Here is a 26830-nt window from a genome sequence, read left to right on the forward strand (position 1 = left end):
TTCCAATTGTTTGATAGACTCTGTACATTAGACCTATTTATTAAGAAAAATGCTTTTAGGCAAGGAAGTGGTTCCACGCATTCATAAGCCTCTCTAAACACCTGTGTTAAAGCTGGTAGCATCAAGTACAAGGGAGGAGAGTCAAATCTGTAGTGGCCGGCACTATTAAGTCCAGCCACCACACTGCACAGGTGGGAGCCATGTATTTTAACAGCATCCTCCAGGCTGAGACCCTCATCATTATCCTGTTTCACTTTCCCAGTAGGACTCATCTTCAGTATGCCACTGAAGGAAAGAAAAGTAGCTTCAAATGCACAATGGCTTCTTTTGAAGAAGTGTGAATCAGAAAATGTTTAGCTTGTGCTTTTTCAGAATTCCAGTGCAGTTCTTTCTAACAGATGGAAACTTGGAGTGCGAGACTAAGTTGACAGGGTAAAGAATGTAATACAGAAAAGGACAAGTGGATAGAGAAAGAGAAAACAAGTCTTCTGGCCAATAAGGAGTGATTGTCAAATGTAGTTCTGGTTTTCGAATGCTTTGATATCTGAAATCACAACCCAATGTCTGGCAAAAGCCCATAATTAAACAGGTTGGTGTGACACCTAGAACGCGAACACAATAATTACCCACAGTCAACTCGGGTTTACTAATCAGTGAGACAAACCAATGCCATTTTCAGCTTTTAAAATGTTTTGTAGGCTGCTCGCAGTAAGAAACACGTGAAGATCATATTAGATTTAATTAAAGCATTTAGCACATAACAGTGCTATTGAACCACAGAATAATGATTCCTTCAAATTTCTAATTTTATAAGGGTTTAAATTGAAACTCACAGACATGAGATTTGTTGAAAGTTACCTGACTTGATAAAGCTAACATATCCTAGTATTATTTAGAGAATTATTATTATCTTTTAAAGTTCTGGGTTACATGTGCAGGATGTGCAGGTTTGTTACATAGGTAAATGTGTGCCATGGTGGTTTGCTGCATCTATCAACCCATCACCTAGGTATTAAGCCCAGTATGCATTAGCTATTTTTTATGATACTCCTCCACTCTCAACACCCCCTGACCACTAACAGGCCCCAGTGTGTGTTATTCCACTCCCTGTGTCCATGTGTTCTCACTGTTCAGCTCCCACTTCTAAGTGAGAACATGTGGTGTTTGGTTTTCTGTTCCTGCATTAGATTGCTGAGGATAATGGCTTCCACCTCTATCCATGTCCCTGTAAAGGACATTATCTCATTCTTTTTTATGGATGCATAATATTCCATGGTTCTTTTGCCAGTCTGATGGGCATTTGGGTTCATTCCATGCCTTTTCTTTTGTGAATAGTGCTGCAGTGAACGTATGTGTGCTTGTATCTTTGTAACAGAATGATTTATATTCCTTTGGGTACATACCCAGTAAAGGGCAGATAATGTTTTTTAAAACCAAAACATAGTATAGTTAAATAGACTTATCAATGTTTCCACAGCGATTTTTAAGTATTATAATATACATTAGAGGTTTTCCAAAGATCTGCCTCAGTTTCAGCCTCATCTCTGCGCTACAGAATACGTTTTTGTCTCACCCTGGAACTTCTATCAGTTATATTGACAGCACAAGCCACAAACATAAGCTGACAAAACTAGCAGAAAGAAACTAATACAGAGGTCAGTAAACTATGACCCATGGGTTAAATCCAGTCCAATGCAAGTTCTTAAAGTTTAACCAGAACACAGCCGCACCCCATACCCATTTGATTAGGTATTTGCCTGTGGCCACTTTTGCACTATAACGGCAAAACTGAGTAGTTACAACAAAGACTGTATGGCTCTCAAAGCCTGAAATATTTACTTTCTGTCCCTTTTCAGAAAAAGTTTCCAACACCTAATATACTGCATGAAAAAAATTAAAATGTTTCACTGAAAAGATTATATTTAATATCTGCAACATTTTGGATCTATTTTTAACAAAATAATTGTACAAGCACAAGAGGCAGAAAACCAACTTTAGAGTAAGTCATGTAAAAATAAACAAACTGTGATACTGGAAATGCTTACTGTCCTACCCAGCCAAATCAGCAGAATCTGCTTAAGCGGCAGACAGCACAAACACATTGTTCTAAAACCTTTTACGGAAAGTCCAACAGATACAATTGACCTTCAGCTCAGTGTGAGTCAACAGTGTGGTGTATCTAATAATAATTTTTTTAAAAAGCTGATGAAATTTTAGGCTTCATTCTTAAGAATTAGAGAATCCAAAAGACAATGAGAGAGCCCATTGTGCACCAGCTAATAAAGGGTATTTTCTTACGAAATGACCTTGAGAAACTGTGGAGACCTTCTGCTTAGCAAGCTCAGTCATTCCAGTGTATTAGACCAACTCTGTGTGTACGTATAGTTACTGGAGCCCACAATACTCCAAGGATCCACAAGGGTCTACCACTGATGGAAGAGAAGCTAATTTTTCTCATTATTGGGCTCCCGTGTCTTTTCCCCCCCCCCCCCCCCTCTTTTCTAAACACTTTAGAAATTAAAAGTAAAATAGATTAAGTCGTCTACTCATCTTATACGCCAGGGTCTATTCCCCTGAGGCAATGCCTAGTCAAAGGTTGAATGCTTCCAAAATAGCAATCCCATCACTTCCTTTTGGAAGGTTGTCCTAGAATCTATTTGCAAAATAGTTGGGAACAGTTTTCCGAGCGTTTTGTCTGATCCTCTGGTTAACCAAGAAAACAAAATAGTTCTCTCACCTCGGGATTATATATACCTAGAAAATGGTCAAATAATGACATTCAAAGAGTTTCAGTTCTACCTTGAGAATAACTTCATATCGTAAATATATTTGTCAAGCTTGCCTTACTTATTTAAAATCTAAAAGTAAAGATAATATGCTCTTACTCACAGTACTAGTACAATCTACCACAAGGCACTTTATATTATATACATTTCACTAAATAAAAATACCAAAAAGAAGACTGTAAAATGGGTATTGTAAGAGATATTCTTATTCATAACTATGAATGCTCTAGACTGGTGGTTTTGGCACTGAGTTCCACAGAGCTCTAGTATTCCTCAATACTAGACCCCAAGACACCAAAAAGGGAGAAGGGGGCTGAGTAGCAGAAGATTCTGGACCCTTTCCAACATAACAGGATGAGCTTTACTTTAGCCTGTTTCTTATGCTGAGCTTTTGCAGACTTAATTCTTACAAGTGATTTTTTTCATAGAATAAAAACCACATTTAAAATACAATCAAGGTAGTAGTTAAAATTTTCATCAAAATTATAAATGGCAACTGTGATTACACAAAGTTCCCAATCTTGTTAATTTTATCATATTTACCTTAGATCCTGGTGTTCCAGGCTGACCTGGTGAGCCATTGCTTCCCATTAAACCCTACAATTTTAAAAAGGAATTTCAAGAGTAACTTAGACAAGATTATTAAAAAATATTAAATCAATTTCCAAGTTACATATTCTCATAATTCACTAAATTATAATACAGATCTGAAAATATAATACAGTATTTAGAAAATTACTCCCCCATATATTCATAAAGGATAATAAAATTAAAAATTCAAACCATGTAAGATAGCATAAAGGCTAGCAGAGCACTTATAATTCTATTGCTTACAAAAACTACAAATAGAGAAAATGGAGAGCTAATAAAAGAAAATATAAAGAAAAATTTATTTTTTCTATACTTTTTCTTTTGTTATGATGGCTAAGAATTAGGTGTCTTCATAGATGTTATCCTGATTCACATTACTTAGAATTCTATTATCTTGAACAATATTTTAAAAGAGTTACATTCTAATAAACTTTCTGTATAATCTTTCTTCAAGGTACAAAATGGCTGTATCTTTAATCATATGATTCAAAATAAGAAAATGATGACTACTCTTTTAGTTAGGACTTGATTTCATTTATATTCTACTTTAAATACTATTATACATATTTAACACACTTGGCAAAGGAAAAGGGATTAAAAAATCATTATATCATCAGAAAATATAATCGCAATATGAATCTATAACAGACAATTTGATTATAGGTGAAAATCAACATCACTTCTAGCAATAAACTTAAAATTTAGGGGGGAATTCTTGCACATATGATAGAACTTTCATAATTTTGAGTCAGTTTCATATGCCATCTTCACTCTTGAAAACTATAAAATAATTTACTCTGTTTTAGTGTTTTAGGATCTTCCCATACTATGTCTTCTGTACATGTTCTTTCCCATTAGTGTAATATGTTTGTAAATGTAATTTAAAATAAAATTCACTGAGATTTAGACTTAACCATACTTAGTATTTTTAAATTAATAGCTAGAATATATGTTTTCTAATTTATCTACAGTTAGGGTCCCTGATGTTTATTTGGGTGGCCGACTTTTTGAGAAACTGAAGAAATTTTTACTGTTTTAGAAAAATACACATAGACATAATATTTTTCATACAACTGAATGGAATTCATGGACCTCAAATATTTTATTGTTGTATCCCCTACATTTTTATGAACTCTTGAATATGAACTCCTAGTAGGTAGGTAGCAACATTGCAAACACTTTGATAATAATGACAACAACATACAGGCATCCCTGGGGCTCCTTTTTTTCCTTGTTGTCCTGGAGGCCCAATTTCTCCCTAAAAAATCAAACATTAAAAAAAATTGTAAATTGTAAATTATCAATTTAGTTCAAGAAAGTTTCTGCCAAAGCACATGGGATGACAATTGAATATCAATCAGCTCAACTTTTTCTTTCTCTTCCACTACTGTAAGGAAGAAGAAAGGCAAGGCAAAAATTGGAACCTAACACCTTAAAGACCTTGGCATAGAGTCTGAGGATTTACTGTCAATATTTTTATTATGACATTTATAATGACATTTGCCATTCTTTCAAAGGAAGACTTAGCAGCTTAGATGAAGTTGGTAAGGTAAATAACAGAAATAAAAATCAGGTGAAAAATTTTCCTATTTATCATAGAGTTTAAGAAATATGACAGCGAACATAAATTAATAAAGAAAAATAGAGTAAAAACATAACAGCATTAGACTTCAACTTCTGGGGTTGCAGCATTAGACTTCAACTTCCGGGGCTGCAGCTGACTAGGTCCTCTAAAGGGACCCTCTAAGTCCAGAATAAAAATCCTAGAAGGAACATCCTCTCTGAGAGAGTGTTGGTCTTCCAAGAAGTAGGAGATGTATTCAAAGATCTTTCATTTTAATGAAGTATACTTTGAGTTGGGGCTATAATTATGAGGATTTGAACTATACAGAACCCATGCCAGAGACAGAATTGTAGGAGCCAAGTAAAGTAAATCTGAGGGTGGATCCTCAGCTCTCCGGAAACTGAATGCTGGCCAGCCATGGAAAGGAAGCAGGAATCTTCAATACCTATGATGACTCGGGACTTTCAAAGGGGACTGAAATGGTATCCATGGTTACCAGCAGAAGGCAGGTCTTCATTTCCCAGTTAGGCTGACAGGGCACCCTCTAAATTAAGATGAAGCAATAAGCTCATGATAAACAATATAGAAACAAGAGACAGCAAGCTACAGGAATGAGAATAATAAATAATAAACTGCAGATATTAGAATTGCTAGAAACAGAATTTAGAACTAGATATGAGTTTTTTTAATTAAAAAAACAGAATCATGAATGACTATTAGTACTGAAAACATAACAAGAGACTTCAAGAACAAAAAGTTGTGTTTAAAAAACTTATAAACTCTAAAAGTGAAAATTATAAGTGTTTACAATTTTTTAAAAAATCAATTGATCATTCTAACAGATTAGACACAATAAAGAAAGAAAAAGTAAACTATAAGGCATATCTAAAACATTTAACCAGAATGTATGACAACCAAAAATATGGAAATATAGTAGGTAATGCTAAAAAGAGATGTGGAGTATACAATTAGAAGAAATAAAAAAAATGTCTAAACAGAATTCCAGAAACAGAGAATGGAGCAGAGGTTATATGGAGATAATGGCTGATTCTTTCCAGAACTACTGGAAATAATTCCACAGAGCCAGGAAGCAAACTGAAGTCCCAGCAAGATGAATAAAGAGATATCCATATCAAAATATATTGTAGTGAATTTGAAGAACACTAAAAACAAATAAAATACCTTAAAAGGTTCCAAAAGGAAGAGACAGATCACTTACAAAAGAATGATAATTAGAATGACAGCAGATTTTTCACAGTTAACAATGAAAGCCAAAAAACCATAGAAGAAAATCTTCAATTTACTAAGAGAAAATAATTGTCAACCTTGAGTTGTATAGTCTACAAAATTGTCCTTCAAAACAAGAGCAAAATAAATAAGTTTGTAATTAAACAAAAACTGAAAGCTTATTTACCAAGATACATATACTAAAAAGACATTCAAAAACATAAGTAGGTAAATTAACTATAAAGAAGGAAATTATACCATGATTATCTTAGAGAACAAAGTTGAAAAGTAGCAAAGTAAAGGAGGAAGCATATAATGTAAATCTAAATTAAAATTATCTAAATAAAACAACCACAAAACAATATATACAAATTTGTAAAGCCAGAACAACAGCTTCAAAAATTATATAATATTTGAAAAATTAACTGTTACCACAAATGTAAAAATGTATTTTATCATAGACAACAATGCATTAAATGAAGAGATCCAGGCCCAAAGCTAACTCTCATGAATACTGACCTTTTGGCCCATTAATCCTCGGTTTCCAGGAAATCCTGGGATTCCCTAAAAGCAAATAAAATAGATTTTTGACTTATAAAAAATTGAAGACTTTATCATTAAAGAAGAACCAGTCACAACTGGAATTTTAACTGGTAAATAACACATATTTTCAAATGTATACATATTATAATATTGCTATTTATAATCTAATATGGAAAAGACAATTTATGAGATATAGTATTATATGACTACTACTGATATTTAGAGCTTTAAATAAAGGTTTTTTGAAAAAGAAACTATGAGGAAATTAATCTCAGTTCTTGCACCCCAACACGAGTGATAAAATTAAAACGATGCTTCATTTGAACATATTCTTGTATTACTTGTAATGAATCATGCAAGAAAATCTGTTAAATGATATAAGCTCTGATTTAGCGCAACAGTTCCTTTCCACAAGCCTTCAGTCTCACCACCTTAGTTAAAAATTAATTTAACTAAATGATTTCCTCCAACCTGAGCCTTGAAATACCCAAGAACCTAAATATTCATATAAAAAATGGCAATCTTTTCTCTTAATAACTCCCTTACTGATGCAATCATGAAGAATATGAAGACCACAGTTTGTGAAGAGACATAAAGAAGTACAAGTCACTCTTTCACATGGGTGAACCCATATGCACATGTCTCTAGCAACATTCAGAAAAAATTAATGTTAATTCTATCAAGTTAAGAATAAATTTAGCATATTCATTACTTGCAGAACAGTTCTATTTTCTGCCTTTTGATGCATTTACCCAAAATGATCATTTATCATGCAAAACACTGATTGTACTAATCAATTTTTGCTTTTTATTCCATTTTCTTAGCACCTATTTTGGTGAAATTTTAGCTGAAATTGTTAACAACATTTATATTTATATATATATGTATTGAAACTGAAAGACAAGGAAATTGGGTCACATCTATATGACTTTGAAAACCCTCTGCACTAGCAGGCCTTCCAAAGGAAAGCAGTACTCTTCAGTAAATCACAGCAGGTGCTAGAGTTGTCATTGCCAATGAGATCAAGTGTCTTCTTCTATTACAGGCAGAATCTGCCATTATATTTATTTTCACACCTGGAGTTTATAAATACAACCTTTATTGATCAATGTGCTAATCACAATTACAGGGCAAGACATAAGCACATAGTTCTAGTTTTAAAATCTGAACTTAAATCATACATTGGAATTCAGTTTGATTCTATTCAGCTCAATTCAGTTTGCCACTTCACTATACTCTTTGCAGGGAACAAAAGTGGTATGTGAGCAATGACTATCAACAAGGGACTCAATCTAGTTGAAAAGACAAGACTTTATAAGCATAAGTAGAGAATAATATGAAAACAATAAAAAATACCTTAAAGTAACAATATAAAACACGATCACAGTACACCTAACAAGCACTCTAAAACATAAAGTAAAAATAAAGTCACTGAGTTACGAATATAAAATGAATTGTATCTTCTTAGGCAGAAAATGCATATTCTCAATGCAATCAATTAAGATAAACATTATTCAAAATAAGAGCCTACATTTCAATGAACCATAATTTGGTGTGAAACCACTCTGTGACTTCCTCCCATTTAAATACCCACACACATATGAAAATTCACTAGAAGTTGAGATCAAGTTCTGAATTTAACTAAGACATGTGTGTAAATTATTCTCAGAAGCAAGGTGGCTATACATTGTTCTATGCTGGAAAACTGGTACAGTTCTGTCAATGTAAAAACGTTGGCCCCGAGAATTCCTAACGGCCACATGAGATTACCAATGACAATGTCAGACCTGAGAAGCTGAATTTCTTACTAGTCTTTTATCATTTAAAGTTTTCATCCCTATTCAAGTCTCTGTGCCCTTACACAGTCTGTGATGTTAGCAGAATTAGTTACAGATATCCTGAAGACAATCCCAGTGTTAGCAAGTTTACATCCTTTCCCTGGAGAAAACAGTTATACTTCCATGAATAGCACCTTGGCTTCCACCTTCTCAAAGTCCTTGAGAGTCCATTTCCCCACTGTTTACTCCCTGGAGTTGATTTGACACCCTTGTTTTCTTTAGTTTTGTTTTTGTTTTTTTTGAGACGGAGTCTCGCTCTGTCACCCAGGCTGGAGTGCAGTGGTGCGATCTGGGCTCACTGCAAGCTCCGCCGCCTCCCGGGTTCACGCCATTTTCCTGCCTCAGCCTCCCTAGAAGCTGGGACTACAGGCGCCCGCCACCACGCCTGGCTAATTTTTTTATATTTTTAGTAGAGACGGGGTTTCATCGTGTTCGCCAGGATGGTCTTGATCTCCTGACCTCGTGATCCGCCCGCCTCGGCCTCCCAAAGTGCTGGGAGTACAGGCGTGAGCCACCGCGCCCGGCCAACACCCTTTTTTCCTGAGACATTCTAATACTGAACTTGGTCTGTAGAAGAACATAGCCACAAATCTTACATTATTTCAATATATCTGATATTAAGATTATTTTGGGGAGGTTCCAGATTATAAAAAAAATAGTCCTTTTCTTTTTGTTCATCCTCTCAAACTGGCCAAAAATTTACATATGTTTCATAGATATGTATATCCATGAAGTCCTAATAGATCTTCTATGTCCAATTATGCTAATTATTATTACTTCTTTTACAAATACCAACAAAAAATATAAAAACTATACGATATCAAAAACAAAATGTAGGCCTGATTTAGCTAAGGAATTCTTGGCAAAACTAATATAATACCACAAGCATGCATAGAATACCAGCTTATTGAGGGTGAGGTTAACCAGGGAAACTGAAATCATTCAGAGCTATGTTAGTTAATAAAATTCTCCAAGGTAATATTTTCCTGGGCTCCCAATATGTGCATTGAAATTGACTAAACTTTGCTAATTTTACATTAGCAGTAATATTATCCAAAAGCATTTGAAAGTTAACAGTTTGTTGATCGCAAAGTATTTAGTGACAATTATTTTATAGAACAAATGTGTTTCCAAGGAGACTATTTTCTATTTCGCTGTGGTTTTGGGTTCAGGCAACAGTGACAATGTCCAAGTAAAGACAGAAACAAGTAAGAGTAAGTGGACATATTTCCTCTACTTCTGTGATTTCAGTTTGGGTTTGAGGAAGAGCAGAAAGTCAACCAGAAAATCCTGCATAATGTTGTGGTTAAAGAATGTTGACATAAAAAATGTTCTAGAAGCTTCTCTGTAACCATTTAAACCACTGCTGTACAACAAAAAAGTTGTTAAGAATAGAAATACATACTTTAGAATAAAGGGTTTGACTTCTATTTCCTAGAGAATACTTTGTAATGAAGGGAGGGTGTCTATGACAATATTACTTAGAAAAGATGACATATCACATTATACTCCCCATATGTAATGAATGTATTCACTTATCTATGAAATTGGACCATCTTAGATCAAATTTGCTTTTAAGTAATGCAATATTTTCAATTCACTTAAAAAGATCTAAACTATTAATGGTATTTTTATATCAAATTATCTACCTTTCTACACAATGGTAGAGCTATTTAATATCATCCAGTTATCAAAATATCAGAAGTGTATTACATGTTTTCTTCATTATATCAAGAAGTGATTTACTCATTCTTAAAGATTCAATGAAGGAAAAATTCACATGTTGAAAGTATCATTCTCATTAACTAAAAATATTCCAATATGGTTATCAATAAAGAGCATAGTAGAAGTCATATGAAGCAGCTAAAAAAATAGATGCTGGAGTCAGCCAGCCCATGTCCGGATCCACTGCAGGCCAGTTATTTAAACTGTAAAATCTCTGAATCCCAGTTTTCTTTGTGGGAAAAATAATAAAACCTATCTCATAGAGTTGGTACATTCTATCAATTAGCTTTCACAAATATTTAGCTCAGTGCTGGCATAATATTGAATAAATTTTTATAACTGTCTCTTCACAGCTCCTCCCTGACCTTTGAAAGTTGTGAAATACTTGAAGTCAATTTTTTTCCACGTCTCTAAGTTTTATCCTCTTTCTCCATTGTGAGGCTTTTTCTTTTTGCCTTTCTACCTTGCCTTTCCCTACTTTCATTTCCAAAAATGTCCATTATATGTAGGATGATGCCACCAATCTAAAGTTCCCCACTCGGGGGCGCCAACAAGTCAGCATTGCCCCCACTATTCGGTACCTTTCCTTTTCATGTTTGGTTGATCTTGATTACAGAATAGTACTATCATGACTTTTGTTTTTTAAATATTATAAATAATTCATCACTGTTCAGAAAAAAGATGACCAAGAGTATTAAATATATTTATATTTATATATAGTTGAACCCTGCAATGTTTTTCAATTTTATTTTTTCCACAGTAACTGACAGGCCATTATGAATGATTTACAACAGATTATTCTGTGGTAAGGTTAAACTATAGGGAGAAGTAACTTACAATCGCAGTTGCCAGACCTAAAAGAAACCAATATACAACTACTTGCAATAAACCCTTGATAAGGAAATGACCAATTTTCTATTCCCACATTATGCTGTCATTAATCTTCAAGGGAAAAAAAAAAATCTAAGAATGTTGGATGAACTTATTCACCCTGGCCTGTAGACAATGGCCCACTTGGGACTGGACCCAAGTTACCCAAAGATAAACAATTTAAGTAGAAAATACTTTAGCCAATGATTATAGGCTACTCATGTTTATAATAAAGCAGAAAGTGTCACGAGTTTCACCTTATAGGCTACAAAAAAAGAGAACAAAGATATCATAGGAAGGAAAAGTCATTTGAAGGCCATTTTCAAGGCTACTCCAGTAATTGGCATTTCTTTTCCACACCTAAAGGCATTTCTACATTTTTATAAACCAATAAAATAGTCTGAACAATGTTACTGTTGCAAAAGCATGCTTTTCCAGGACAAGACAAAAATGACAAATTCTTAGCAAATAACAAACTTGAAAACTCAGACAAGGAGGAAGACTATCTGGAAAGGAAGAGAAAGGATTAAGAGATCTGGTACCCCTGTCACGTGGGGGGAAGTCATGTAGCCACCAGAGCCCAAAAGGTCCAGAAAAACCACCTGCCCCTTTATATCAGTAAGTGAAATGCATATGAAATACATGGATGTGTTAAAAAACAAACAAACAAGCATGTATGTATAGACATATGTAAACCTTAAAATTAATTTCATTTTGAAAGAGAAAGTTCCAAAATAATACTAGAGTTGTTCTAAAATGGGCTCTGATCCTCTGAAAGCCTGAAAAGTACCTACCACATTTTTTGGGTACATTTTTTTTGTTACTACATAACTCTAAACAAATTATGGTCAATTTCTCATTAAGGAAAAAACTAAAAGTGAATTTTTCAAAGACCCCATTTAACTTTAAAAACTTTAACTTGGTGCTGAATCGAAGTTAAAATAGAAGTTAAATCTTTTCAAGAGAAACATGAAAATTCTATTTTTTTGAAATTTTATATATAATAGAGGTAATCATACCAAGATATTTTAAAGCACCATTAACCATCCCCACCAAATAAAAAATGAAATTAGTTTGATAAAGAAAACACACTAGTAAGTGAATTTTTAAACTTAGTTAATTTATATGATAAAAATAACTAGGTATTTAAAATTGTATCTAATCTAATATCTTCTATATCTCTTATTTATAACTTCATATTTTTGAAATATGTATGCTATTCCATCTAAATCTCTATACTAGTTATTGCATAATACAGCCCATTGTGAATTTTATGTTTATATAATGTAAATCTCATTTTCTTATAAAAATAATCAAAAAATTAATAGACAAATAAGCATTGATTAAAGTAAAAAATTTAAATTTGTTTTCTATTGATCCATAACCAATTACCACATATTTAGTGCATTAAAACAACATGAATTTATTATCTTAGCAGTTCTGTGGGTCAGAAGTCCAGCATGGGTCTCACAGGGCTAAATTCCAAGAGTCATCAATGCTGCACTCCTTTCTGGAGTCTCTCGGGAAGAATCTGCTTCCTGTGCATTCAGGTTAATGGGAGAATTCTGTTTCTTGCAGCTGTAGGACCAAGGTAGCCATTTTCTTACTGGCTGTAAACTGAGGTCCATTTCCAGCTTCCAGGGGTGACTACATTCCTTGGTTTACAGCCCTAAGGAACCTATCCTTCATTTTCTCTATCTTCAAATGGGTCAGTTCCTTCTCTAGTCACATCTTTTTGCCCCATTCCTGTTCTGTATTTTTCCACTTTCAATTACTCATAATTAGATTGGGCCTCCTTAGATAATCTGGAATAAAATTTCCATCTCAAGGTCATTAACTTTAATCACATATGCAAAATCCCTTTGCTGTGGAAAGTATCAGTTTCCAGGGATTCAAATATGGCTATCTTCGGGGAGAGGAGGGAGTTGTCATATTTTGTCTACCATAGAAATATTATCTAATATCTAAGGACCAGATAGTTTCTATGAAATTTAAATTCCTCCAAGGCATTAAAAGGATGATCATCTAAATTCAAATTATGAAGTCACTAATATTGTCAATAATAATACCTAAAAAAGAAATCTACAAGCTGATGTAATTTGTTAAAATAAATGCAAATGGACTTACTATAAGGCTACTAAGATAAACATAGCAGTGTGTCAGAACAAAAGTAGAGCATGGCTAAGTAGGGTTTGTCTCAGCATGCAAGAAATGTCTAATATAAATAAATATATCTGTATAATATACTATACTAATGACATTCCCACATTAACAATTTAGAAGAAAAACACACAAAAACATCTCAAAATATATCAAAAATTCATTATTAAAAATTTATCATGCAATATTTGTGAAAACTCCCAATAATCTAGGAATAGAACTAATATTTGAAACCAAAGTCTGAATCAATCAGAAACCCATTTTAAACATCAGACTTGGTAAAACATTAGACATTTCTACTTAAATTCAGGAATAAACCATAGTCTATATTTTAAACCAGTAGTCACACTTAAAGGGGTATACCCCTCAGGGAAAATATTGCCTAAGTAGGCAGAAAAATACATATATATATATATAACATTAATAAGAGAGATTAGATTGATTTATAGCTATGCTATAAATGAAGTGAGAGAGATTTTATATTCTGTCTTATAACCTTATATGGTAAATGTTCATATTATAAAGTTAAATAAAAGTTTCAGTGGATCCAATTTGTTGTTTAAAAAAATTGTGTATGCTCTTATGTATTTGTATTTGCAAAGAAAAAGACCAAACATAATCTCATTAAATGAGTAACAACTGTTACTGCTGGGAATGGGAATGGAATTTGGGTAAGTGAAAGCATACTCAAATTTACAACACAACTTCTATACTTTTTGAGTACTTAAGATAAACTAAGTAAATAAATATATGTAAGAAGTGATAAATAATGAATAAAAGGATTAGATACAACTAAAACATTATAAACAAATATACAATGCATAATAACAAACAAATGAAAAGTTGGCCCATACAAATTTCTTATCTTAAAAAATTCTCAAAACATGTCTAAGAGTTTTTTTCCTCACATTTAAATCATTCAATAAATTACTGTTAAACATTGGTCTTTCAAAATAAAAAAGTAAAGATATTAAAGGTTATGGCTATCATTTGGTAAGAGAACTAGAACAACCGGAAAGAATTATACTGCAGACTCAGAAATCAAGGCTGGGGGGATCTTAATACACCTCCCTGCTGTGACCTCCCTGTGTAACGCATTTGCTAAGTTTTCATGCCTTGGGAGGTTATTCTTGCAGATAATTTTCACATATTGCTCAGTACACTGTGTTGGACACAGGCATTCATGTTGCTCAGGGAAGGATAATGCTGTGTTTAAGGAGCACTTTCTTTCACAGAAGAGCTAGGAATTCGACATTTGGCAAAATTGGCTTTCCCAGGCAGCATTTCCCCCATTTTTCCACAGTCATAGAACTTTTCTAAAACAAAAAATGATAATATATTAGGTTTATAATTGTAGATTTTATTTTTGACTATTACATAAAATTTCTTAAATCTGGAAAAATTAATAACCCAAAAATTTCATTAAAATTCAAAGTATAATAAAACTCATAAATTTAAATTATCTAATTTCTATCTTTGTGAGGATTTACCTCTCTTTCATATACGCAAGTTTAGTCCTCTTCAATTGCATACAGATGTGTTTTTGTTTTACAAAATAGATTTGTTTTTGTTATTTTTGTCAATAAATAAAACACAAAATATTTTAAATAAGCAAAGGAAACTGAACCCATTTGGAAACATAATTTCATATTATCATTTATGACAATATAAAAACTTATTTAACCAGAGAAATACATATTAAAGCATGTATGGTCTAAAAAAATTAAAATGTCAGAATTACTTTCTTGTACCAATATCATTAAAACTAATTGTTCTCCTCCAGTAGGTAACTTCTGTCTTCCTACCACGTTCATAGTCCTCTTTTTGATCTACCTGTCTCAAAGTCTATCAGTTTTTATGTACAGTTGACCCTTGAACTGATATAATATCAGTAGTTATTAAATTTTACATCAGACTCACATGCAGTTGCCATTAAAAATGTAGTTTCCTGGGCTTTGGCCCCAAATTTTGATTCATTAGGAGCAAAATGGCCCCCAGAAAACTGAATTTTAATAGGCATTTCCGGTAATTATGAGGTACTCTGTGGATCAGAGCTTGAGAAATAGTGTTCTTTACATATTTTTTCAAGAGATAAATATACAGATCATTTTCAAGAGAGTATCATTTGTATATATATTTATATTCATAATGCAGATAATTTTCAAGACTTCAATTTACATAGTCTCACTTATATAGTCTACTATATATTACATATAAAAATATTTAAATTATTTATATATTTATATATAAATGACACTTATATATTTATGTATAAATGAGACTCTTGAAAACTATCTGTATTATAGGTGTTAAGCTTGGATCAATCAGGGGTTTTAAATTTGATTACCAATTAAATTTTAAAATGATCCATTTTATGCCTCTCTGCTTAAAAACCATTACATATAGATTATTTTTCCACCAATCTATAACCCTTGAACAAAATCTTAACACTCTGCCTGTCACGATTACATTTGCTTATCTTTAATGGATTTTAGGAGTTTTAACCCACCACACAATTTTTATATACAGTTGACCCTTGAACTACACAGGGTGAGTGGTGTCAAACCGTTGCACAGTGGAAAATCCACGGTTAAATTTTGACTCCTCCAAAATGTAACTACTAATAGCCTAGTTTTGGCTGAAAGCATTACCAATAATATAGTCAATTAACACATATTTTGCATGTTATATGTATTGTGTACTATATTATTACAATAAACTAGAGAAAAGCAAATGTTATTAAGATAATACAGAAGAGAAAATATATCTACTATTCATTAAGTGGAAGTGGATCGTCATAAAGGTCTTCACCCTTATCATCTTCATGTTAAGTAGGCTAAGGAGGAAGAAGAGGAGGGGTTGGTCTTGCTGTCTCGGGGTTGACAGAGACAGATGTGGAAGAGGTAAAACTGGAAGCAGGAAAGGCCAGCACGCTGGGTGTAATTTTGTGAAAGCACACTGTAATTTCTGCCTGGCTTTTTGCTTTTCATTTATCTAAAAACGTTTCTATAAGGCACCAATCCTTCTTCCACCATTTGCTTCAGTGTCAGTATCCATATCATAGAAGTGTCCATGCCATAAAAAAAGTCAAAAGCAGTCTTGAATAATCCGAACCATTCCGCCAGCTTGTCTAATGTCAATTTGTTTTCTGGCACTGCTTCTTCTCCATCTTCTTCCTATAGTCTAGCACTGGTTTGGAGGCACTTATCACCATCAAGTTGTCTTCTGTTAATTCCTCTGATTTGATGTCTGTCACCTCTGGAATCTCTCCACGATCCATATTTTGGGACCCTTGTCCCTTCACCTTTTTTGTTTTGTTTTGCCGTATCCACAGTCTCTTTTGTGATTTCCCTGATTGGTTGTGTCATAAGATCATGTACAACATTTAGACACAGTTTTCTCAAGCAGAATTTTATGTTTCAGGCTTCGTGGCTTTTTCTATAACAATGATAGCATTTTTAGTGGTGTAATTCCAGACTTTCATGACATTCTCTCTGCTGGGGTTCTCTTCTATAGCATGGACAACCTTTCCATACAGTACCATGTGTAATGAGCTTTAAAAGTCCTCCTTATGATACAGTCTAGAGGCTGAATTAGATACATTGTCCTAGGGGGCAAGTAGACCATTCAGATGTCTTCAGTGTTGAACTCATGGGGTTCTGGGTGGCTGGAGGCATTGTCTAATATCAAAAGAACTTTAAAATGCAGTCCCTTACTAGCAACTTACTTCCTGATTTCAGGGACAAAGCATTGATGGAACCAATCCAGAAAAAGCATTCTCTCATCCAGGCTTTCTTGCTATACAACCAAAAGACTACCAGCTGGTGTTTATAGTTCCCCTTCAAGGCTTGGGAGTTAACAGCTCTATAGATAAAGGAAGTCCTGATTATAAACCCAACTGCATTTGTACAAAACAGTAAAGTTAGCCTGTCCTTTCCTGACTTAAATCCTGGGGTTTGTTTCCCTTCCTAATAAGTGTCTTTTGTGGCATTTCTTTCTTCCAGAATAGGACAAGTCTATCTGCATTAAAAATCTGTTCAGGAAGATATCCATTTCTCCTCAATGAGATTCTTGGTGGCATCTGGAAATGCTTGTGGTGCTGCTTTGTTGGCAGAAGCTGCTTCTCCTGTGTTTGACAATTTTTAAGCCGAATCTGTTTTTAAAATTATCAAACCATCCTTTGCTGACATTAAATTCTCCAGCTTTTGGATTCTTCATCTTTGTTTTGCTTTAATTTGTCATAGAATAATTTTGCTTTTTAGGCCGGGCACGGTGGCTCACACCTGTAATCCTAGCACTTTGGGAGGCCAAAGTGGGTGGAGCACCTGAGGTCAGGACTTCAAGACCAGCCTGGCCAACATGGTGAAACCCCGTCTCTACTAAAAATACAAAAATTAGCCAGGCATGGTGGCACATGCCTATAATCTCAGCCACTCAGGAGGCTGAGGCAGGAGAATTGCTTGAACCCGGGAGGCGGAGGTTGCAGTGAGCTGAGATTGAGCCACTGCACTCCAGCCTGGGAAACAGATCGAGACTCCATCTCAAAAGGAAAAATAATTTTGCTTTTTAAAAATCATATTTGTGTCTGTTAGTATGCATTTCTTATAGCGATCCTGCATTCATGTAAAAGCTGAATTTTCAATATGAGACAAAAAGGAATTTTGCAAAAAGTGCAAGGTTTTCGTACCTGCCGGCATTGCTGCAGCAACAGTTTCACAAATTTCCTTTTCTTTTTTTTTTTTTAACAATGGTCCTTACACTGTATTATCTCAACATGGTGGGCAATAGCAGCAGCAGACCTCAATCTATGGTACATATCAAGCAATAAAACCTTTTCTTTTTTTTTTTTTTTTTTTTTTTTTTTTTTTTGAGACGGAGTCTCGCTCTGTTGCCCAGGCTGGAGTGCAGTGGCGCAATCTCGGCTCACTGCAAGCTCCGCCTCCCGGGTTCACACCATTCTCCTGCCTCAGCCTCCCGAGTAGCTGGGACTACAGGCGCCCGCCACTGCGCCCGGCTAATTTTTTCTATTTTTAGTAGAGACGGGGTTTCACCATGGTCTCGATCTCCTGACCTTGTGATCCGCCCACCTCGGCCTCCCAAAGTGCTGGGATTACAGGCGTGAGCCACTGCGCCCGGCCAAAACCTTTTCTTAAAATGTCACAACTTTTTTTCTGCTTTTTGGGAGCACTTCCAGAATCACTAGTGGTACTTTCTATGTACTATTTTTTCATAATGTTATTCAAAGTTTACAGTGCTACACTAAACAATGAAAAATATGCAAAACCACGAGAGATCTTTTTCTTTGAGACAGAGTCTCACTCTATCACCCAGGCTGGAGCACAATGATGTGATCTCTGCTCAATGGGGCCTCGACCTCCCAAGCTCAGGTGATCCCTCCCACCTCAGCCTCCCGAGTAGCTGGGACTAGGCACACACACATTACCACATCTGGCTAATTTTTTGTATGTTTTGTAGAGATGGGGTTTTGCCATGCTACCAGGCTAGTCTCAAACTCCTGGGCTTGGTCAAGTGGTCCGCCCACCTTGAACTCCCAAAATGCTGGGATTACAGGCATAAGCCACCACACCCGGCTGAGATCACTTTCTACTGTAAAACACAATTTATTTGAAAGATAAACTGCTCCCGTAGAGATGATTAGCATCACATGGCATTTTAAGCTGATACCTGCAACAGTTGAGCTCACCACAATAGCAACAGGAGGTGGCTATGAAATTATTACAGTAATACAATATGCACTACAGTTAATTTTAGGCAATTATGATTTAATATTACATCTTTACATTGGTTTACATTTATCTCAACTGCAAATGGCACTATGTATGCTCTGTAAATGTTTGTGTATGTAAGTTGTGAAATTTTCATTATAGTAAATAATACAGAGTAATATCTATATATATTTTTTACACTTGTGGCATAACTTTTTACTTTAAAAAATATTTCTATGTGACATGGTTCATCCACAAGTTTTTAAAATTGTCAAAACTCTCCAAAAAAATTTTCACTATATGTATTGAAAAAAAGCACAGATGGCCGGGCGCGGTGGCTCAAGCCTGTAATCCCAGCACTTTGGGAGGCCGAGACGGGCGGATCACGAGGTCAGGAGATCGAAACCATCCTGGCTAACACGGTGAAACCCCGTCTCTACTAAAAATACAAAAAACTAGCCGGGCGAGGTGGCGGGCGCCTGTAGTCCCAGCTACTCCGGAGGCTGAGGCAGGAGAATGGCGTAAACCCAGGAGGCGGAGCTTGCAGTGAGCTGAGATCCGGCCACTGCAGTCCAGCCCGGGATGCAGAGCAAGACTCCGTCTCAAAAAAAAAAAAAAAAAAAAAAAAAAAAAAAAAAGCACAGATAAGTGGACCCACACAGTTCAAATCCATATTGTTATAGTCAAAGTCTGTTTACATGATATCAACCCATAAAATCTAGACTTGATATCCTGTATACATGGTAAGTTTCCCTTCACCCATTCTCTTCAAATCAGAGATCAATTTAATCAGTCCCCATACCAGTAAGACTACTGAGCCTACATAAGCAACAATGAGATTCTATTTACTTAGAGGATATGTTATCCATCCTAAGAATTAATCATACATCATCTCATATTTGCAATTGCATTTATTCCTCTTGAAATTTCAGGGCTCAATAAAGCCTCTTTCAAATTATAAAGAGATGGATAGAAAAGTGGAAAAAATCAAATAAAATACTTTAATACTTATCGGTGGTTCTTACAATAACAATAATTTAAAAGACTTCTTGCCGGGCACAGTGGCTCATGCCTGTAATCCCAGCACTTTGGGAGGCTGAGGAGGGCGGATTACGAGGTCAAGAGATCGAGACCATCCTGGTCAACATGGTGAAACCCCGTCTCTACTAAAAATACAAAAATTAGCTGGGTGTGGTGGCATGTGCCTGTAGTCCCAGCTACTCAGAAGGCTAAGGCAGGAGAATCGCTTGAACCCAGGAGGCAGGGGTTGCAGTAAGCTGAGATCGCTCCACTGCACTCCAGCCTGGCAACAGAGTGAGACTCTGTCAAAAAAACAAAAAAAAAAAGATTTCTTAGAAAAACACAAAAAAATGATCAGTGCCATAGACACAGAGCTTCTAAATTTAAAATCAACAATGTTACTTTATGTTGTTGTTTGATGGTAGTCCAGTTTTACTATGTCAATGATATTTATGTCATTTATAATAGGAAAGAACAAAACAGATCTGTGATTAAACCTGGTGGGACTTTATTAACTAACTTGTACAGATAATGAGCCAACATTTGCTTTGTGAGGTCAAAATAAATGACACAATATTTTCACAGTCACTACATTGCCAAATGTCATATTGTAGAAGACCAAACAGTTACAGATACTGCTTACAAATTTAGTCAATCCTATAGATAAACTGAGCATTTACATTATTTTAGATAAAGTCTATTTCAAAATGCATTGTAAGGGTTATCCTCAATCATATTTTAAAGCATAATTACTATGACAATATATTATTGTAATAGTGTTTTATATAGTAATGTTTTATAATTATATACATAACTACATTATTACAATAATAAATACAATTGAATTTTCAAATTGTACTATCCAAATTGTTACATGTGGTTTGCCTTCACATTAAGAACTGCTGTGTGAAATTTGTAACAGCAGATATATGAGTTTAAAGTTAAAGTTGGTTTATTCGGCACATACTTGGTATGTGCCACTCCTGGAGCCTGAAAAAGGGGCGAGAAAAAGTATTACAAATCTGTACAAAAGACTGAAACATCTTACCATACGATTGCAAACCAAGTAAAAACAATAATAGAACTAGTAGGTTTTTCTCCTCTTTCTTTTCAATCTAAATAAAAAAATACCATCAAGCAGGCAAATAAAGATACCTCCACTTTACTAGCATCACAAAGTAGATTGGTAATTCCACGTGGGAAATTATCACAGCAATTAATCATTAATATTCCCCAATAAGTTTATGCATGTCTTCTGTGTACATGCATAAAACTGATATGCCAAATAATCACAGTACAGAAAAGATGATTAAACAAAAGATCTGCTTGTCTCTTAAGTACATGGTAACTTGGACTGGCTCATCAGTAAACATTACATCATAAAGACAAGCATAACATGTGGTTAAGCAAGAATTTGAAAGGCATGAGGAAAGGAAACAATAAAAGCCTCTATGAGCCAGTGTTTCAACCACACTACAGTGATCCCCATGTCTTTATTCCTGGAAAAATGAGACAACAAACATTTCCAAAATAAAACTGCTGAGGCCATCCTTCATTAAGAAACATGCGCTCACCTCCATAGATCCAGGAAACATGGCATTCTTTTTCTCCTTTTCATGGAGCTCCAGGGATCTCAGCTCACAGCAGAACCCAGTCCCTGCCTACAAATTTTCACTGTGAGCCATAAGGCTCCCTGTACACAGTGGGGCTGGCCGGTGAGCAGAGAACTAGAAAGCAAATGATTTAGATTGCCTGATAAAAACGTTAACATCAAAAACAACATGCCATCAGGATTGAGCACCAGGACAAAAATAGCTATGACAAAGCAGCAGTGGAAACAATTCTGTAGGTAACTTGGTTGGCAAGAATTGGTCAAAGAAGACTAACCGGTCAACATGATAACTTGGGTCTAAAAGTGAATTCAATTGAAAATGAATATTTTCTGTTACTGTTTTTTCAACTACTAGTAAATTTAGTCTACTGTTGCCCTCATATTGCTCTGTCCTCACCATCCACCTAGCTGTCCAAGATAAAATCAGAGTGATTTTCGGAAAAGAAAATTCCAAAATATTAAGTTAGGAAAAGAAATTTCCAAAACATTAAGGATTCTTTGAAACCATCTTGTCCTTTAGTCTTAGAATAAAAACTAAAATGTAGTCTAGCAAAGTTGGCATCTTTTAAAAGAAAAAAAACACTAAAAAGCACTCAAAATCTAGGCCTCAATTTTTGTTATAGTACAAAAACAATATATGCTCATGGGAGAAAATAAAATAATGGCAAGAAAAATGCAACATAACAGACATCAAAAACCCATCTGGGGAAAAATAAGCAAAGTAATTGAAACATAATTAAACCATATGATTTGTATCCATGCAGATCCTTTTTTATGCATACATATTTATATATTTTTTAACTATTATATATAGCACATTAAATATCATCCATTTAATTGTTTCAAATTTACAATACGATAATACAGAGAAGAAATACAGGCTAAAAGTTACTGATACAACAAAGAAAAATGTAGGAAAATGAGAAATTAGACAAATTAAATTTTTAAAAATACATGAGAATTTAACAAAATTGATAGTACAGAAAATATTGACTGGAGAGTCTTGCTTTCAAATTCTCATTGAAACCAACTTGTTTATTGACTTGCTGAAAGCCCAAATATTTTTGATCAACACATATGCTACCAACAGTTTGCAATATACACCAATATGTACTCACATACATTTTTATATAGGTTCATTACATAAAATGATTAAGAATTAGACTAAATGAAAAGTCTAGTGTACTAGTTTCCAATAGCTACTGTAACAAATTACCACAAACTTGGTTTACACAACAGAATTTTATTCCCTCCAGGTTCTGGAATGCAGAAGTCTGAAGGCAAAGTCTTTTCAGGGCTGTGTGTCCTCCAGAAACTCAAGGGAAGATTCCATTACTTGCCTCTCTCAATTTTTGGTTGGTGCCAGCATTCTTTGGCTTGTGGATACATCACTCCAATCTTAGTCACCATGGTCTCATTACTCCCTCCTCTTCTCTGTGTGAAATTTTCCTCTGCTTCTGTCTTACAAGGACACTAGCGTGACATTTAGGGTCCACTGGGATAAACCAAGATAATCTTCCTGTGACAAGATACTCATTCATATCTACAGAAGACCTTTTTTTCAAATAAGGTAATATTTACAGATTTCGGGGATTAAGAGGTGATGATTCGGAGGAGGGTAATTTTCAACCTAACACAGTCTACCCTCTGGACTTCAAAGATTCACATTCATCCCACATACAGTATACATCCACCCCAACCCCATGTCCACAAAAGTCTCAACTTATTACAGTGAAGTTCAAATTCTTATCTAAATAATAAATCACTCAAAAGTCCCAAATCTTGTTATCTAAATCAGCTATGGATGTGATCCATCCTGGGACAAAATCCCTTTCCATCTATGAACCTGTAGACTACAGAGCAAGTTATCTATTTCCCAATTATGATGTTAAGACAGGCAAAGGATAAGTTATCAACATACCCATTCAAAGAGAAGAAAAGATTCACTGATCCCCTGCAATGTTGAATCCAGCAGAAAAAAATTCCATCAGATTTCATGACCTAGGAATACCCCTCTGGGCTTGGGACCCTGCCCTCTGGGTCAGAAGCTCTGGCCTCTGTGCCCACGATTCCAGCCTTGGAATCACTATTCCTTTTTACTTGAAAGATAGTACATAATTGAAGTTGAGTAGTTTTATCAGCCTGCTTCCTACCTATAAAAATTTTGAGTGTTCAACAGCCTTCCCTCACTTTGTCTTGTCTCTGTACCTTTCGTTCCAAACTGGCAGAGTTTCTGCTGATATAACATTATCAAAACTTTGTAAGTTTCTTTACATATAATGAGGATTTACACAATTATACAAGAGGCTCCTCCCCAGGTTTTTCCTGGATAGTCTCATATCTTTATTTGTGGCTTCCACTGGGCTGGTTGAATGGATACATGAGTCCCATATCTAATCTCTTTTGCACTAGCAAACTTTGTCTAGCCACAACCTTAACCTTGTTTCCAGCATGCATGTGTAACAGTGAAGTTGCTAATTTTAACATCTTTTGCAATCTGTATAAGCAGGATATTTCCCAAATCATCAAATGCTGGCTCCTTTTTGCTTAACAGTTCTTTTCTCAAATATCTTTTTCTCCTCACACTTTACTATAAGCAGTAAAAAAAAAAAAAAAAAAAAAAAATTCATGCTCTATCTTTAGCACTTTGCTTGGCAATCTTGTCAGCTAAATATACAAGTTCATCACTTAGAAGTCTTACTTTCCGCATAACTACAGGATATCATTTAGCTAAATTTTCTGCCACTTTATGACAAGGTGTCACCATTCTTCCAGTTTCCTATAGCATGTTCCTCTTTCCTCCTTTATCAACAGTGCCTTTAATGTCCATTCATCTAGCAACAGTGTCTTGATGATGCTATACATATTTTCTAAGATGAGAAAGGCTTTCTCCACACGACTTCCACTTCTTCACTGAGCCCTCACTATCAATCTTTAACATTCATTTGTCTACCAATAGTCTGTTCAAGGCAATATAGACTACTTCTACCATGTGCCTCAAAATTCTTACAGCCTCTATATATTACCCAGTTCCCAAGTCACTCTACATTTTAGGTACTTAGGTAGTTTACTCCCGGAAACAAAATCTGCATCAGTCAGGGTTCCACCAGAGAAACAGAACCAGCTGAGATATATCAATGTATGTATACACACATACACATGGCAGAGACTTGTTGCAAAATATTGGTTTATGCAAGAGTGGGGACTGGTTAGGCAAACACCGATCCATAAGACAGACAATTAGGAGGTGTAAGCTGGAAACTCTCATGCAGGAGCTGACACTGTAATCCATGGGAATAATTTCTTTTTTCTCTAGGAAACTTCAGTTTTGCTCTGAACTTTCAACACACTGGTTCATGCCCACCAGAAAATCCAAGATCTCCCCATCAGAAGATCTTTAACTTGATCATTTCTGCACAGACCTTTTTATCCAAATAAAACCACATTTACAGGTTTCAGAAGTTAAGATCTGATGTTTTTTAGGAGGAGGCATTTTTTAACCTACTACCACTAGTATTTAAAGAAATTCATCTAAAATTTCCTTGGATCTGACCCACAATTTTTTATTGCAATTTTATTAATTTCTATTTTTTCAAGCCTATTATTTTCTAATTATCCCAAAATACAGACCTTCTCTTTAAATACCTTTGTTATTATTTCGATACGTTCCATTTAAAAATATTTTAGGATCACTTGCACTAGCCAAAACTGGTTCTTTGTGTTCTATTCCCTGCTTACTGTTTGGTGTTCCTCTGTATCCATCCATGCAATAAGACTTTGGAGAGTCATCTCTTATCTTACCCACATCCAGTGGATCCTCAAGCCCTGCTAGTACCTGTTTAGTTCATTTCAAATCCATCCCACTCTCCCCCTCCCAACTCTGACCATTCTTGCTTTAGTTGTTATTAGAGGTGACAGAGCTCGCTAACTGCTTCCAGTCAAAAGTTTTAAGTAGGGAAGTAGGGCTCCCATTACTCTCAGAATTAAGTGCAAACAGCACAGACATCTAAAGTCCTTCCTGGTTTGGCCACTATCTATCCCTAAAACCTTACCTACTGTTTCTATCACTTTCCTTTCATGTACCACATGGCAGCCTGAACTACTGTTAGTTCTTCTCAGAATATGTTTTCTTCTGCTTCTATACTTTGGAACATGCATGCTGCACACTCCTGCCTTGCCAGGCCAAACCACTTTGATGAGCCCACTCATATTTATCATCCAGAATTTGGCCAAGAGAGTTGTGTTTATAAGAAGGCATCCCTATACATTTTAAATAGGTGAACTGTATGTGAATTCTATCTCATAATATTGGTTTTTTTGTTTTTGTTTCTTTTGAGATAGAGTCTCCCTCTGTCACCCAGGCTGGAGTGCAGTGGCATGATCTTGGCTCACTGCAGCCTCCATCTTCCAGGTTTAAGCGATTCTCCTGCCACAGCCTCCTGAGTAGCTGGGATTATAGGTGCCCACCACCACACCTGGTTAATTTTTGTATTTTTAGTAGAGGTGGGATTTCACCATGTTTGCCATGCTGGTCTAAAACTCCTGACCTCAAGTAATCCACCTGCCTTGGCCTCCCAAAATGCTGGGATTACACACATGGGCCACCACGTCTGGCATGCAATTTTTTTTTAAAGAATGCATAACTTTTGGCAATGCCCGCAGACTCATGTAAGGTTATACACATCTTCCACGGCCTTTCGGGCTCCCCACATACCTACATTCATAACATTCATACTGTGTTGCCATCTATTGGCTCATCTGACTCCTTGATGGCCAGGCCACGATTCATTAATCTTCACATTCTCCTCAATTAGTATGATGCCTGGCACAAAGTAGACACTCAGTAAATACTGTTGAATAAATAATTGAAAGAATATAATCTTTAAACACAGCAATTCGTGGTTGAAACAAGTTATAATAAATCTATCCATTGTTAGACCTGAGTTTACAGTTTCCTGAATTGAAGTTAATTAGGTATAATTTACCACTTAGAAAGTAAATTACTCTTAGGATTGGATTACTTTTAGGATTGACACATACTAGCTTTCAAATTCAAAGTATTGACATGTGAATGTACTTGTACTTTGAAGCAATAGAATCATTTCCTAATAAATTATAGCGCTAGCCATTAATTTTAATTCTGGGAGTTCGTGTTCATATGTATCAAT

The 26830-nt window shown here is 35.1% G+C and overlaps 1 protein-coding gene across 2 annotated transcripts in view; it reads right to left on the reverse strand.

Moving 5' to 3' along the window:
- The window catches only part of COL21A1 (collagen type XXI alpha 1 chain), a 197604-nt gene that overhangs the window by 14285 nt on the left and 156489 nt on the right, over positions 1-26830 (reverse strand). For both annotated transcript variants that reach the window (XM_073006080.1, XM_073006079.1), the window contains 3 exons: positions 6688-6732; positions 4582-4635; positions 3330-3383 (listed from right to left, as the gene is read on the reverse strand). In XM_073006080.1, the coding sequence (XP_072862181.1) occupies positions 3330-3383; positions 4582-4635; positions 6688-6732 (153 nt within the window). The remainder of the gene's footprint in view (positions 1-3329; positions 3384-4581; positions 4636-6687; positions 6733-26830) is intronic.

Source organism: Chlorocebus sabaeus, chromosome 17 (genome assembly GCF_047675955.1).
Source record: "Chlorocebus sabaeus isolate Y175 chromosome 17, mChlSab1.0.hap1, whole genome shotgun sequence".
NCBI lineage: Eukaryota > Metazoa > Chordata > Mammalia > Primates > Cercopithecidae > Chlorocebus > Chlorocebus sabaeus.